Here is a 16,725-nt window from a genome sequence, read left to right as displayed (position 1 = left end):
GGTCCCACGGGTGACTCCCTCATTTCCGCGTCCCACCAGATATTCTCAGAACTGGCTCACGTCTTTATGCTTTCAAACAGGGGTACCATTTTACAGGACTAAACATTCGGAAAGTACAAACGGGGCTACAGCCAAACACCTCCCTGCCACTAGCCACCAGCTGCCTTCCTCAGATGTGTTCAGTGTTCTCGTGTGTCCTTTTGGAGACAGTTTGGGCATTTATAAAGCAAGCAGGTGTATATACCTCTTCTTGGTTGTTTATTTTTATTTCATTTTTTTTAAAGATTTTATTTATTTGAGAGAGAGAGAATGAGAGACAGAGAGCATGAGAGGGAGGAGGGTCAGAGGGAGAAGCAGGCTCCCCGCTGAGCAGGGAGCCCGATGCGGGACTCGATCCCGGGACTCCAGGATCACGACCTGAGCCGAAGGCAGTCGCCCAACCAACTGAGCCACCCAGGCGCCCCAAGGTACCTGCTCTCTTGTAACTGATCTGAGTTGCCTCCCTGTTCTTCCTCTCACCTCTCCCAACACCTTTTTTTTTTTTTAAAGATTTTATTTATTTGAGAGAGAATGAGAGAGAGAGAGAGAGCACATGAGAGGGGGGAGGGTCAGAGGGAGAAGCAGACTCCCCGCCGAGCAGGGAGCCCGATGCGGGACTCGATCCCGGGACTCCAGGATCACGACCCGAGCCGAAGGCAGTCGCTTAACCAACTGAGCCACCAGGCTCAGTTTTTAGAGAGAGCGAGCATGAGCGGAGGGGAAAGGAACAGAAGGAGAGAGAGAACCCTAAGCAGACTCCACGCCCAGCGTGGCCCAACGCGGGGGCTTGATCTCACGACCCTGAGATCGTGACCTGAGCTGAAACCAAGAGTCGGACGCTTAACCGACTGAGCCACCAGCATGGCCCTCCCTTGGCTTTTTTATACAACTAGGGCCTGTCACACATGTGGTGCTCTCTCCCCCCCCATTCTACCCAGCAAGTTCTAGTATTATCTGTTTTTACAGAGGGGGAAACCGAGTCACAGAGAAGCTGTGTGACTTGGCCAGGGTCATACCGCTTCTCAGGGCAGAGCCAGGGGATTTGAACTGTCATCTGATGGCTCCAGAGTATGTGTTCCTGACGGCTCTGCTAACCCCCTCCACCCTCGAGGCCAAACAGAGGCTGTTTCCTAGATGACTAACCCGTTATCCCCACGGATCCTGCAAACCGCTTTCAGAGTGTTACAGGTTCTGCTGTGTCCCCTCAAAAGATGTGTTGGGGTCCTAATCCCCAGGACCTCAGCACGAGGCCTGATCTGCAGAGAGGGTCTGTACAGACGTGATTAAGCCCTATTCCAGTGACTGGTGTCCTCATACGGAGGGGAGATTAGGACGCAGACAGGCCCGAGGGAAGAGACAGGGAGAAGGCGGCCAGTCACCTCTGAGCCCAGGAGAGAGACTCCAGCGCAGATTCTCCCTCGTGGTCCTTGGTCCTTGGTCCTTGGAAGGATACAACCCTGAGACACACTGACCCCGGGCTTCCCGCCTCCAGAACTGGGACACAGCACGTTCAAGCAGCCCATTGTGTGATGCTTTGTTACAGCAGCCCTTGCTAACTGATGCGGGGAGGAAGGTGCTATTACTCGTCCCATTTTACAGAGGAGGAAATAGAGGCTTGGAGAGGGACAGTCGTTTGTGCCTGTGACGTGGCAGGTCTGGAATCAGGTGTGGCATGGGCTGCCCGCCGAGCAGGTGTTCCCACGAGTAACCCCCCAGGCTGAGGCCCCTGCAGATGTGGCTTCTTTCCCTTTCCAGGAAAGGTCTCCAAGCCTCAGGTGGGAGTGTGTTGTGTTTTCTGGGGCTGCCGTCACCAAGGACAGCAAACTGAGTAGGTTGAGATGAGAGTCTGTTCTCTTCACAGTTGTGGAGGCCAGAAGTCCAAGATCAAGGTGTCAGCAGGGCGGCAGCCTTCCTGAGACCGGGAGAATCCTTCTGCCTCTTTCAGCTTCTGGCGGGGGCTGTCAGTCCTCCGTGGTCTGCAGTCTCTGCCTCTGTCTCGCTGCGGTCTCAGCCTGTGTCCTACTGGATTAGGGCCCACAATGTGACCTTCTCTTTTTTTTTTTTTTAAGATTTTATTTATTTATTTGAGAGAGAGAGAATGAGAGAGAGCATGAGAGGGAGGAGGGTCAAAAGGAGAAGCAGACTCCCCGCCGAGCAGGGAGCCCGATGCGGGACTCGATCCCGGGACTCCAGGATCATGACCTGAGCCAAAGGCAGTTGCTTAACCAACTGAGCCACCCAGGCGCCCCATGTGACCTTCTCTTAAACTGATTACTTTTTGCAAAGACTCTTTCCAAAAACAGTTTGCATTCCCAGGCTCTGGGTGGACATGAGTGTTTCAGGGACACTGTTCGGCCAGCCCGGTGCTGGGGCGCTTCCCACCAATCGCACGCAGGCCCGTACAGGACTGACATGTTTGCCCTCGCCCCTGTCTTCCAGAGGAGGAACAAGTGCACATTCTGGTCAACAATGCAGCTGTGATGCGGTGCCCCCACTGGACCACCGACGATGGCTTTGAGATGCAGTTTGGTGTTAACCACTTGGGTGAGGTCACGGGCTGAGGGCTGCGTGGTGTATCGTGAGCCTGGGATGTGAGTGGGGTTCCCCGGTGGGCCAGGCATGGGCTCTGGGGAGGGCCAGAGTCCTCCTCTGCTCTCCAGGGCAGCTGGGCAGCCACCTGTGGGGCCACCTGGCGGCTCAGGGAGTTGCCTATTCATTGCTGGATGCTCTGTCAGTTCTTTGGATCCTCCATCCATCTCTTGGCCTTTTGGCCCTTTGTCTGTCCTCCAGTCTGTCTGTCCATCAGTCACTTTGTCTGTCTACCTGTTGTCACCCTGGATATAACTGGAGTTCTGTTAGTAAGGGCAAGGGGGGAAACACATATTGGATGGGCGCCAATCACCGGATTAGGGTCCACCCTAATGGCCTCATTTTCACTGTAAAGACCCTCTCTCTGAATAAGGCCACATGTTGAGGTCCTGGAGGGTCAAAACGCACATCACTGTCATTTGTGGCCTATTGGCTGGGATGCAGTCACATGACCTGACGTCACTGCAAGGGAGTCTGGGAAATATAGTCTTTCAATGGGCAGTCCTGTGCACAGCCAACAGTTCTATTGCTGAAGGAGACATGGGAGGCAGTCGGTCTCCCCAGCTGACCTCATGGGGTTCTTGCAGGGCCTGACGTTTGGGGCTGGGTCACTCTTTGCTGTGGGCCCATCCTGTGCAGTATAGGGTGTCCAGCAGCATCCCTGGCCTCCTCCCACTAGACGCCAGGAGCACCCCCTTTTCTCTCTAGAGTTATGATGACCAAAACCTCTAGACATTGCCAGATGTCCCCTGGGGGAGAGAACTGGCTCCTGTCGAGAGCCATGGATTATTGGGAGGGTCAAAGAAGTTAATGTTCTCAGTACAATCCTAGGTACCAGGTAAGAATTCAGTGAAAATTGTCTTTTTGTTGTCCTTCGTCCAGGTCACTTTCTTTTGACAAACTTGCTGCTGGACAAGCTGAAAGCCTCGGCCCCTTCACGGATCATCAACCTCTCGTCCTTGGCCCACGTTGCAGGACACATAGACTTTGATGACTTGAACTGGGAGAAGAGGAAGTATGACACCAAAGCAGCTTATTGCCAGAGTAAGCTGGCCATCATCCTCTTTACCAGGGAGCTGAGCCGGCAGCTGCAGGGTACGTGTGTGGCGAGCCTCGCTGGCCTCCTTCTTCCTCTATCTCTGAGCCTGGAACAGTCCTGCTCCGACCCTGGGCCCAGGGGAGGTCAAGCAGCGGTTCCAGAAGAGGCAGACAAGTGACACACATGCCACCATGTTCCTTGGGGCCTGGAGCAGACATCACTGATCAATCGTGGCATTCTTCCGTGCTCACAGGCATCTAAGCCGTTGGTGCTCTGGGCTAGTGGTTCTCAACCACGGCAATATCTGAAGATGGCTGCGGCCATCGCTTCAGGGAGTGGAGGTGGGGTGGGTGTTGCTACTGGCATCTAGCTGCTCAGCATCCTGCAGCGCACAGGATAAAGAATGATCTGACCTCAGGGTCCACAGAGCTGAAATTGAAAAGTCTGCCCTTTGCCCTGCTCCTCAGAGAGCATCCGTGGACCAGCAACATCAGCTGGGAGCTTGTCATAATTACAGTGTCTCAGACCCCATCCCTGACCCACTGCTTCACATTCCCTGGGGGTGGGTAGAGCCCTGCAGTTTGGGGATCTCAAGCCCTCCGGGTGATTTTTTACGTACGCTCAGGTTTGGGAGGCTCTGCCCTGGGCAGTCATGCAACAGGGCGGCTTTGCAAGATGAAACCACTTTGACATGGAAGTTTCAGAGCAAGAGAGGTGATGTGGATTCAAGGGTCGGACCCAGCATAGTACGGGGTAGCCCTGGAGCTGAGGGTGGGCCGTGTCAGCCTTCCAGGTGGGAAGTGAACCTGGCGTCTGCCCACCCCCTCATCCCTGCTCTTCCCTCCTCTCCCCTTCTCTCCCCAGGCACGGGTGTGACCGTCAATGCTTTGCACCCTGGTGTGGCCAGGACAGAGCTGGGCAGGCACACAGGCATGCACAGCTCTGCCTTCTCCAGCTTCACACTCGGTAAGCCACCTCCTGGCCTGGGGTCCCTGAGCTGAACCCCTGCCCTCACAGCTTGGGGGCTGGGACTCTCTTCAGGGTATTAGTCAGGGTTCTGCAGAGAAACAGAACCAATAGGATATATATAGATGCTTGGGAGATTTGTCATGCGGGATTGGCTCATGTGTTTATGGAGGCTGAGAAGTCCTGTGATCTGCCATCTGCATGCTGGAGGCCCAGGAAGGCTGGTGGTGTAGTCCCAGTGCAAACCCAAAAGCCTGTAAACCAGGGGAGCGATGATGTAAGTCCCAGCCTGAAGGCCAGGAGCACTATCTGAGGGCAGGAGATGGATGCTCCAGCTCAAGCAGAGAGGGGGAATTCGCCCTTCCTCCACCTTTTTGTTCTGTTCTCACCCTCAACTAATAGCTTGGCTGCCCACATTGGCGAGGGCGGATCTCTTTAGTCACTCTACTGATTCCAATGCTAATCTCTTCTGGTCACATCCTCATGGACACGCCCAGAAGTAATGCTTTACCAGCTTTCTGGGCATCCCTTAGCTCAGTCAACTTGACACAAAATTAACCGCACACTCAAGAGACTATGTCAGTGGCTTGGCCCTGCCCCCTCCCCTGTGTCTTCTAGGGTACTGAGAATGAGTCACTTCTACATGTGTATCCAGCCTGCTGGCCTCAGAATAGCCCCAGGAAACAGGCTAGATCCTCTTTGATGAGAAAACTGAGTCAGAGAAGGAGACCTTGGAGCTGACTCCTGGTTGTGCTCGGGGTGACTCCAGCTTCACCCCAAACTAGCTGTGCCAGCCAGGGAAGCAACTTCACCTCTTGGGGCTCCAGTTTCCCAACTACAAAATGAGGGCCATAATAGTGTCCTCCTCACAGTTGTTGGGAGGATGAGATGGGCCTTAAAAGGGCCAGCACAGGGCCTGACCAGCTTTAAGCCGAATAAATAATTAGAACTTTAGAACTAGTATTTGTAATCCTGAAAATCATTTACAGGGTGGGTGCCAGATACCATGGATCTTAAGCTGAGGCTGGCCCCAGAGACATTTAATAAGTAAAAGTTATTTTAAAGCAAGATGGGGTAGGGTAAAGACTCGGAGCTGACTGAGGAGGGAGAGCTTCCATTTGCCTGGGGAAAAGGCAGGGAGCCTTGCTGGGGGAGGCAGCTTTTGGGCTGGTCTCTGCACCTGGATGGATTTGGCTGGGCAGTGCCTGGGAAGGGAGCTCCTGGTGGAGGGCACCTTGGAGGCACAGGCCTGGAGGTGGGCTGTGTGGGACTGCAGTCCCACATCTGGCCTCTGGGCCCTGGGCAACCCTGGGGGTGGAATAGGGCTTTTCGTGTCCTCCTCCCTGAATGTGTGCTGACTGAATGCTCTGTGGGCTGATTGCAGGGCCCATCTTCTGGCTGCTGGTCAAGAGCCCCCAGCTGGCAGCCCAGCCTAGCACGTACCTGGCTGTGGCAGAGGAATTGGAAGGTGTTTCTGGAAAGTATTTTGATGGACTCAAAGAGAAGCCTCCAGCCCCTGAAGCTGAGGATGAGGAGGTAGCCCAGAGACTTTGGGCTGAAAGTGCCCGCCTGGTGGGCTTGGAGATGTCCGGTGGTTCCTCTGGGAGGGGGCAGTCCCTCCCCAAATAACCTCTGGGCGCCTTTGAAAACCACGTGGGAGGCTGAGTACCAGGATGGAGCGGCAAGACCAACCAAGGCTGGCGGCTCTGTCTGCAGCACCCTCTAGGTGGCAGTATTGGCCAAGGAATGCTGACTGCTATGCCCACGTCACCCTCTAGGTGGCAGTCTTGGCTGCGTGAGCCTCAAGACCACTGCTGTCATGCCCTCAGCCTCCTCTAGGTGGCAGTATTGACTAAAGAATGCTGACTGCCGTGCCCACGCCACGCTTTAGGTGGCAGTGTTGGCTGCGTGAGCTCAAGACCACTGCTGTCATGCCGGCACCACCCTCGAGGTGGCAGTACTGCCCAAGGAACGCTGGCTGCCATACGCATACCACCCTGTAGGGGTCACTAGCGGCCCTTTTCTCAGGCACAGTGGATGGGACTGCAGATGCGCACCTGTTGCAACTGATGCGGTGCGCCCCGCAGCCCGCAGGTGCGCGGGGCCGTCAGACACCTGCCTTGAGCGTGTAACTGGGAACTGCAGAGAGAGGAGTCCGCTCCCTCCGGCGTGGCCGTCAGGAGAGCCTGTGCAGAACTGTATGGCCGTTGGGAAGGTTGTCGGCCAGACACGGTCAAGGTCGTGGTTCCCCGTGGGACCGTGCACGCCCTCAGTTGCCTTTCTGAGCCTCGGTTTCTCCCTCTGTGAATGTGCAGAATAACCTGACTACCTCGCGGGGCGGTGTGGTGACGACGGAGTTCTCGCCTTGCTGCTGAACGTTCGCTTGCGCGTGCCATACCCTGGGCGAGCCGCCGGGGTCACCCCTGAGGACAGGCCTTGTAATGCCAGTCCTGCTCGGGACAGCAAGGGTGAGAAGCCCACCAGCTGCGCAGCTTCGGTGGCAGAATCGGGGCTGGCACTCAGCTCCCGCACAGGATGGGGGGGGGGAGGCGCACCACAAAGCTCAGGAATCAAGATTCAAGTGTTTTAACATAACAAACATGTACCATTTGAGATGCTTGTGGAGGCCAGAGATGCTCCATGCCCTCCACTACCCAGAACATCAGCCAGTGGCCCTGCCCCAAATGCCGACAGTGCTGAGGAAGGTGGGATTAAAGACGGCTCGAAGTTTTATAAATACGGTGAGTTTTCTTTCTGTTACCACATCAGACCACAGCAGCCGAAGGATAGGTCTGGGATGAACGGACTCGGGTAGGCACCTTCCGCGTGGACCCCAACGATCCCCACAGCCCCCTGTCCACGGCCTTCTTACCCTCCAGCTGTGGGCTGGCCCTAGCTACTCACTTCCAGTGCAAAGAACAGGGCAAAGCCGACGGAACGTCCAGTTCTGGGGTTCGGTTACTGACGGGCATCTGTAATGCTAGCTCGTGCTTGCCGGCCCTCACACTGCCTGGCGTGAGCCACCCTGAGGAGAGGCCAAGAGCTGGACAGCCAGAGAAGGTGTGAACGCCAGGAGGTGGGAATCACGGGGGTGGGGTATTCTGGGAGCCCGTTCACCACAGGGATACACACACCACGCACACGTACATAGATCACACGCATGCACGTATCCTTATGTAGCATATGCATTTCTTACCGTGGAATTGGAAAAACCACGTTTGAGAAATACTTCTACTGGTAGTACGGTGGTCTGAGGGTAACCGCGAAACCCCTGGTTCTCTAAACAAAGGTCCAGGATTCGCCTGGAGGTGATGGTATTTGCTAACGTAAGCAAAATACAATGATCAAAGTCAAGAAAATAATAATGGTGGTGCTAATATCTGATACCAATCTATAGACATTGGAATTTTATCAGTGATAATGTCCCTTATAGCAAAAAAAAAAACCTCCACAAAATTCTTTTGTGACCCAGGATCCAATCCAGAACCACACTTTGCGTTAGTTGGCATGTCTCCTTAACCTGCTGCAACGGTCTTTCTCTTTCATGAGCTGGACTCCCACCGCTGACGGGGCCCCTTCTTACTTATATAAGTTACAATATAAGTATAAGGTTATACTTATATTACTTACTTACTTCTTACTTACTTCTGAAGAGTCCTGCCCAGGTATTTTATAGAAAGTGCTTCAGTTTGGGTTGCCTGTGATTTCCTGGTGATTAAATTCAGGCTACGTGTTTTTGGTAAGAATACCACAGGAGTGATGCTGTGTTCTTCGCGGTGCCTTACGTCAGGAGACAGGAGATGTCTTCTTTGTCCCATCATCGGTGCTATCAGTCATGACACCCTGTGGCAGAGGTGCATGGGGCGAAGGGCCCAGAGCCTTGCTGCCCCTGGACACCCCACTCTCTGCACCTCCACGTGCTCACCAGCCCCGGAGCTCCCGTATGGACTTCCTGCCCCCCTGCTGTCTGCAGTTTTGGCGGGTCTCTCAGTCAGAATCCCTTGTCTTTGCATATGTGGCAAGTGGGCACACGGATGTGATTCGAGCAAGACCAGCCAGACCCTCTCCTTGAATGTGGATCTTGATGGGGCCGACACCAAGACGAGTAACGTGTGTTCCTGTCGGTTCCTGGTCCCTGCACCCTAGCTCCGGTCTGTACGAGCTTCATAGGGCTGCTCTCACAGATGACCACAAACTGGGGGGCTTAAAGCATACACACTTACTCTGTTAGAGTTCTGGACGTCAGATGTCCAGAATGGGTCTCAGGGCTAGCGTCAAGGGCTCAGCCAGAGCTGTGTTCCTTCTGGAGGCTCAAGGGGAGAATCTGCTTCCTGCCTTGTCCAGCGTCTAGGGGCCCCCACATTCCTTGCCTCCAGGCCCTTCCTCTGTCTGCAGGGCCAGCTGTGGTGGGCCAAGTCCTCACGCTGCCATCTTTCTGGCTCTCTCTTTCCCCTTTTAAGGAGGATCCCCAGGTGATCCAGGGTCACCTCTGTCCTTTACATCGGCTGGTGAGCAACTGAATTCCATCTGCCACCTTAACCCCCCTTTGCCATGCAAAGTAACGGGTCCTGGGGTTTAGGATGTGGATCTCTTTGGGGCGGCCACTGTTCTGCCTACTACACCGTCCTCTTCAAAACCTGCTTCCTTAGCTTTTCTCAGGGCTGTGAGCTTCCTGGGTCACTTCCCATCAATTCCCTTCTTCTTTTAAGTAGAACCCTCATCAACGGTGTTGCTTGCAAGCAAGTCAAATGAAATGAGCAGATGTTACCACTAACTCCCCACTACTCACTCTAAAAAAAAAAAAAAAAAAAAAAAAGGCCCAGGGAGGCTTCCCCCTACTCCCCGCTGGCTCAGTTGGAAGAGGATATGACTCTTGATCTCAGGGTTGTGAGTTTGAGCCCCACTGTGGGCGTGTTGACTTAAAAACAAAAACTGAACAAACCCTGGCGTGCCTGAGCAAGAAGAGTTGGAATCCAGTCTGATTCAGAAGCCCACATTCGTGGGGGAAACAGGGGCCTGGATGGAAGGAATGGGAAGCCCAGCCCACTGGGGCGGCGGTCCCCACAGGGACTGATCTCTTGCATAGACAAGTGCAACGTGGCTTGGGGTTAATTCTAGCCACAAACCCTCACAACCAACATCTGCTTCCTCTCTGGAACTGAGAAACCCCAAGGACCACAAATGTTGACTCACAAACCACGTAACCCCTGCCTTACTCTCCTGAAGGCTTTGAGGTGGCTACAACCCTGAAGAGAGTCCCCAGAGAGATGAAGGATGATTAAAAACGGGCCTAAAAAAAAAACAAAAACAAACCACACCCAAACCCCCAGAAATCCAGAGAGAGCATTGTGGCAAAGTAATAAGCAGACTGAAGAACCAAATGTAAAAGGGTGATGCTTCAGGAGTTTTTGTTTTGTTTTTCCCAAAAAGAGACCTGAGGCGATGTCAAACCCTTCAGACTGCTCTTTGCGCTTGGGGAATTCTGCCAGGATTCCGTGGCTGCCTGTGTTTGCTGTGCCGGGAAACGTGCGGGGTGTAAGCTGGGATGACAGTCACACCAGGCATAAGTAAGAAGGGGCACCGTCACAGCGGTGGGAGTCCAGAGGTAAGGCGGGCTTTGTGTTCTGTGATACGGCCCAGCTTCCTCCTGCCGACTGACCATCCGACTGGGGTCAACTTCATCCCAAGGCTGGGTCTCTAGCCAGTCGGAGTGTGAACCCCTAAAAGATCCGTCCAAGTCCAAACCTCGGCACCTGTGAGTGTGAGCTAATTTGGAAAAAGTTGCTTTGCAGATGAAATTAAATGAAGGATTCCGAGATGAGACCATCCTAGATTATCCAGGGGTCCCTAAATCCAGCGGTAAGTGTCCTTATAAGAGACAGAAGAGGAGGTGACACAGAGTGGAGTGGAGAAGGCCACGTGGAGACAGGGCAGAGAGTGGAACGATGCAGCCTAACACCGAGGAACACTAGGACCCCCAGAAGCTGCCAAAGGCAGCACGGGACAGACTCCCCTTGAGCCTCTGAAGGTCGCATGGCCCTCCTGACACCTTCAGTTTGGACTTCTGGCCTCTGGAACTGTGGGACAGTAAATGTTGTTTTAGGTCAGCAGGTTGATGTTAATTGTCACAACAACCAGAGGGAATTAATACAGTCTCTTTGGGGGTCACAGGATGGTTGCTAGAGCCGACGGGGACCACTTGCTTGTTTTCTGTCCGGTGGGAGAGAGAAGGGCTTCTCTTTCTTTTGCCTACTGGGGTTTATCTTCAAACCCATAAAAGCCCCCCAGGGAATGCCAGGGAGTAATGGATGAAAGGCAGGTTCCCCGACACCAGTGCTCTTAATGTTCAGGGCTGGATAATCCTGGCTGTGGGGCAGGGGGTGTCCTGGGTACCGTGGGATGTTGAGCAGCATCCCTGGTCTCCACCCACTAGATGCCTGTAGCATCCCCCCCCAAATTGCCAAATGTCCCCTGGGAGGGAAGTCACCTCCAGGTGAGAACTCCTTGCGCAGACCCGTGTGGACCCCTTTCCAGGTCATGAACGTGAGCAGCTGCAGGTGGATGACCATGGAAGTAAGCACCAGCCACAGAGCCTCACAGCTGCTTGCTGTCACCTGTGGTATTGGGAGGGCACGGGGGTGGAAGGCAGGCGCTGGGGGATTGAGTGGCTTTAGAAGTCGACAGATCCTCGGGCGCCTGGGTGGCTCAGTTGGTTGGGCGAGTGCCTTCGGCTTGGGTCGTGGTCCTGGAGTCCCGGGATCGAGTCCTGCATTGGGCTCCCTGCCCGGTGGGGAGCCTGCTTCTCCCTCTGACCCTCCCCCCTCTCATGTGCTCTCTGTCTCTCTCATGCTCTCTCTCTCAAATGAATAAGTAAAGTCTTTAAAAAAAAAAAGAAGTCAACAGATCCTCATGGAAACCATGCAAATGGCAGTGGGCGGTCCCGCTGAAGTCAGGCCAGGGTCTCAGGGTGACAGCAGCAGAGGAAATGAAATCTGAGATCTGGGATAGGGTCATTTGTGGGGACAAACCTGAAAATGTTGAACTCCCAATTCCCCTGAGATGCCCTTGCAATGAGAGACCAGCCTCTCTTGATCGGAGGTCACCGTTCCTCCGTAAGCAGGTGTCTCCTGGGATGATACTCATTCACCTCAAGACCTGCCCCTACCACTTCCATTGCCTGTGGCAGATCCCAGCTCATGCTCCATGAATTGTAGGGTCTGACTAATGTGTTTTGGCAGGAACATGGGGATCACTGCAAGTGGATCTCGAGGGTGTTAGACGGGGTGGAACATGAGACAAACTGGGAGGAATCCATGGACGTGGGGTCACTCACCTATGATGAAGATTTTATCTAATATTTTGGGCTTTCTGAGTAGCTGCAAACTATGGCAAATGCATAACTATGGATCTCCCACATAATGCCTAAAGACAGATCAATATCAATACCCCTGTTCTGATGATGTATTGTGGTTAACTAGGAGAATGTCCTTGTTTGCAGGAAAAAAGATCAGTATTTGGGTGAATTAATCAGTTCTGCAACACAGTCTCAAATGGTTCAGGGGGGAAAAAAAAGCTTCTTTGTATTGTATTTATATACTCTTCCCGAAGTTTGTTTCAAAATAAATAAATGGAAAAGAAAAACAATGCAGAATTACAAAACAGCACAAAACCACATCTCCCCCCGAGAAGACAGAGAATGGCTGCACTTCAAAACAACGCCAAGTAAAACGAAAAGGCAAAACCTCACCAATTTCCAGTGAGCAAGCGCTCATGCTCTCACTCTTTTCATGTTTTTTATATTTCAACCATGTGAATGTGTTACTAGAATAAAATCAAGTTCCATAAATAAAAGCAAAGGGATGCATACATATGGCAAGATACTATCATTTACATCTGCATCTTCTTTTTCCATTTAGCAATAGATCTTGAAGATCATCTGTATCGCTACACAAAGGTCGATCGCATTCTTTAAAAAATACCTGTGCACGATTTCATCACGCATCTGTATCACAGAGATGCCACAGGGAGAGTTTGCGGGAAGCCATGCAAAAGACAGAGGCAAGGGCTGTTGGCAGCCCTAACATTGGGTGAAAACCACCGCCAGAAAGAGAAGGTTGTGCAAACAGTAAAGAGAGCATTCGGACTGATCAGGGCACCGACCGCAGAGCACAGACCGTAGTCTGTGAGATGCTCAAGAACAGGGAGAGGCGTCCTTTGGACACTGCATGGTGAAGGGAAAAGGGAGAAAGAGGGGGAAATTAGGATTTTTCAAGAAGAAAGGAAAAAAAAAAATCAAGGACATAACCTTTCTCTCCACTCTGCCTCCCTGCAGGAGCCCCCTAGTAAAAAACTGTACTTCACCACTGACAGCAGAGGGCAGACTCGTACCAAAAATCTTCACTACAGCAAACAAGCGCGTTATCTAGGAATACCTGTCAACAGGAGCCGCACAGATCATGGCAACCACCAGCCCTGTTTAACAGAAATACACAGGTGCAAACATTATTTATCAAACACTGCCATCCAAATGAACCAGAAGATGAGAATCCCAAAACTCAGTTGATAACACCTAAGAGCAGAATTAGTAGGTCACACGGTAACCCTACGTACGCAGCATTTTGAAGAACTGCTAGATTATGTTCCTCTCACATTCACAAGCGTATTCACAACAGCCCAAAGGTGGGAGCAACCCCATGTCCATCAGAGTTGACTGGATAAAGGAAGTGTGGAATGTTATTCAGCCCTCACACCTGCGACCACAGCGATGAGCCTTGAAAACACGACGCTAAGTGAAATAAGCCAGTCGCAAAGACAAATACCGTGTGGTTTCACGGACATGATGTCTCTAAAGAAGCCAGATTTGCCGAGATAGAAAATAGTATGGTGCTTACCAGGGGCAGCGGGGCGATGGTCTGGGAGATCGAGTGCTGGGACTGGAGCAGTAAGCCTTAATCTCTCCGGGCAGAACTCAGGAGCAGGCAGGGAGCTTCTGGGGGAGGCGCGGAGGCTGCTGGTCTAGCCACCAAATTGGCAGCACGTGGAGATGCCTGGGGAGATCCGAACACATGAAGACAATTGCAACTAACTACAATCAAGAGCTTCATTCTCCCTGTTGAAAACACGGGGAGAAACATCTCTCCTGTTGCTTAGAACATTTCTTTAGAAAACTTGAAAGTTCTCTCTCTGTCCCTTCGAAGTGTGTGCCAACATTTTTAGAAGGTAAGTAAGCCTCTTGCCAGCTCTGTGACCCAGGACTGTCTTTCTCGAGGACTGGGAATGTGAACGTGAAGGGAGGCGGCATTCCTATCTACCAGCTTCTGAAGGAGGACAGGAGCTCAACTCCATGTTGCAAAGCTGCCTCCCCACATAAAGCTGGGAGTGGTTTGTTTTTTCCTCTGCCTAAAGCCAATCAGCTGACACACGTGGTCTCCCCAGTCACCAGATAAATTTAGGATGATGGTGTTGTCAGGTCCACTGGATGTGATGAGCTGACCCTGCTTGACTCTGTGACAGGGCGGGACTGTTTCCTGTCTTTGCTATCTTGTTGGCAGATCTTGTCCTGATGCACATCACGTTCTGGCTTGAATACCTATTCAATAATAAAACTGTGTTCTTTCTCTTCTACCTTTGTGGAGAAGTTTTCTGGGTTGGGAGGTTTTGTTTAATGATACTTCCCCAATATTACGGGCTCAGCACTTGGTTTAGTTCCCCCGAGGGAACATAAGGGTTCTATATTCCCATTTCACAATCTTAACTGTGTCAGGCTCAGAAAACTTCAATCTCCCCTCTGTCTCCTGTTTTCTCTGTCTCTCTCATACATACAAACTACCCTCAATTTTTGTGCCAGGGGGTGGGGGGCTCCATTTTAACCTTTGCACTCCCATTCCTAATGCGGAGGGAAGGCACAAAGCTGTGACCATGCTTAGGGGCAGTCTTTGCATTTATCTTCACCATCCCTGACACACACTATTAGGGACTTCTCCAGGGCAGAATCTCCCTGATAATATCTCCCCCACATACAGATCCAGACCTGCCAGTTTTCCACCCTTGGAACATAGCCTGGGAATATACATGCACGTGTGCAACAGGATTCGTAAAAGAAAGCTGGTTGCATTTCTTTAATATGGAAAGATGAGGAACAATCTAAAAGTCAGCAATATGAGTCATCATAAGCAAGTTATGGTACCTCCAAGGAAAGGAACATCTTACAGCTGTTAGTGAGCATGAAAGTCATTTTGCTGGTACTGGTTTTTAGCATGTTGTCTGGGGGAGACATTTAATGGGGACATAGTGACATGTGGGTGGATGGGACCTACGTGCCTGGACCCCCAGCAGTGGGAGCACCATGGCACCTGTGGTGAGATAGAAGGAGAGGAGAGACACAGTGCCTTAGCAGCAGGAACTGTTTTCCCTGAGTGGCCAGGGAACCACCATTAACACAAGCATCCAGGAGATGGCTGAAAATGGGAGTCCAACCGATGGAGTCCTTTGGGGCTGGAAATTCAGGAGTGGGGGTGCTCTCCTTAGAGGTGAGTCACCACACGCTAGGAGGGGATGAGCTCTCCCAGGAGGGAGAGGGTGGCAAGAGGTGTGTAGGTTGAGGGCCAACTTTGGTGGATCTGATAGGAACTGGGAAGAAGAAAACTGGGTGATGATAAGGAGGGGAGAAAGCCTGTCTTGTCCAGCAAGCATCAGCCCCTGCAGAGAAACACAGGGAACTGAAGGATGAATAACGGCTGCTTGTGGTACCTTCCTCCATCTTCAGAGCCACCAATGGCTGGCTGGTTGAGTCCTTCTCCCACTGCCTGGCTCTTGTTTTTTCTGACTCCCTCTTCTACATTTAAAAACCCTTGCGATTCAGTGTAGTGATCTGAAGGGGCAATGCACCCTAATGTTTATAGCAGCAATGTCCACAATAGCCAAACTATAGAAAGAGCCTAGATGTCCATCAACAGATGAATGAATAAAGAAGATATGGTATACACACACACACAGAGGAATATTATGCAGTCATCAAAAAGAATGAAATCTTGCCATTTGCAATGACATGGATAGAACTACAGGGTATTATGCTAAGCGAAATAAGTCAATCAGAGAAAGACAAGCATCCTATGATCTCACTGATATGAGGAATTTAAGAAACAAGACAGAGGATCATGGTGGGGAAGGGAGGGAAAAATGAAACAAGACGAAACCAGAGAGGGAGACAAACCATAAGAGACTCTTAATCTCAGGAAACAGACTGAGGCTTGCTGGAGTGGAGGGGGAGGGATGGGGTGGCTGGGTGGTGGACATTGGGGGGGGGTATGTGCTATGGTAAGTGCTGTGAATTGTGTAAGATCGATGAATCACAGACCTGTACTCCGAAACAGATAATACAGTATATGTTAATAAAACAACAACAACAACAAAACCCTTGTGATTCATTCAGCTTGTCTGGATAGTTCAGGATTACCTACTTATTTTCAGATCAGCTGATTAGCCACCTTAATTCCATCAGAGCTGGAATTCACCTTTTCTGCATAAGGTGACATATGCACAAGCTCTGAGGATGAAGATGTGGACATCTTCAGGGCATCATTATTCTGTCTTGCTCACTACACCCTCCCCGTTGGATTACCCTGGACCAGTTGTCCCTGTTTGAGAACTCATGAGTGCAAAAATCATAGCATGGAGTCATTCAGGTTGTCACCTGCATAGGGACAGTTGGCCAGTGAGTGAATGGGAATATAACTATCCCACCTGCTTCTCCCCAGACTGCAAGGCCTAGCTTGCGGCAATGGCCACTTCAAGGAACCGATATTATTCTTCCCATCAGTGAAATAATGTCCTATGGGATATTGGCATATAATGGGTTGAATAGTGTCCCCTCCCAAAAGATAGGTCTGTCCAGAGTCTTGGGATGTGATCTTCTTTGGAATAAGAGTCTTGATGATGTAATTAAGAATCTTGAGATGAGACCATCCTGGATCAGGATGAGCCCTAAATCCAATGATGAGTATCCCCACTGGAGGCATAAAAGGAGAAGACACATGTGAAGAACACATGAAGATGAAGGTAGAGATCAGGATGAGCCTGTACAAGCTGAGGGA

At 51.6% G+C, this 16,725-nt stretch overlaps 1 protein-coding gene across 2 annotated transcripts in view; it reads left to right on the top strand.

Moving 5' to 3' along the window:
• RDH13 (retinol dehydrogenase 13) overlaps positions 1-14,255 on the top strand; it is a 19,559-nt gene extending 5,304 nt beyond the window's left edge. Inside the window, exons 4-8 of one of the 2 annotated variants that reach the window (XM_034986363.1) lie at positions 2,479-2,583; positions 3,511-3,723; positions 4,532-4,633; positions 6,018-7,374; positions 12,550-12,631. In XM_034986363.1, the coding sequence (XP_034842254.1) occupies positions 2,479-2,583; positions 3,511-3,723; positions 4,532-4,633; positions 6,018-6,262 (665 nt within the window). In that variant the 3' untranslated portion in view covers positions 6,263-7,374; positions 12,550-12,631. Of the gene's footprint in view, positions 1-2,478; positions 2,584-3,510; positions 3,724-4,531; positions 4,634-6,017; positions 7,375-12,549 lie in introns of both variants that reach the window. The other variant, XM_034986364.1, reaches the window with a different exon arrangement.
• The last annotated feature ends 2,470 nt before the right edge of the window (positions 14,256-16,725 follow it).

The sequence above is a fragment of the Mirounga leonina genome, unplaced genomic scaffold, assembly GCF_011800145.1.
Source record: "Mirounga leonina isolate KUSES-001 unplaced genomic scaffold, KU_Mleo_1.0 Mir_376, whole genome shotgun sequence".
Classification (NCBI taxonomy): Eukaryota; Metazoa; Chordata; class Mammalia; order Carnivora; family Phocidae; genus Mirounga; species Mirounga leonina.
This window is presented reverse-complemented; position numbering and strand designations above follow the sequence as displayed.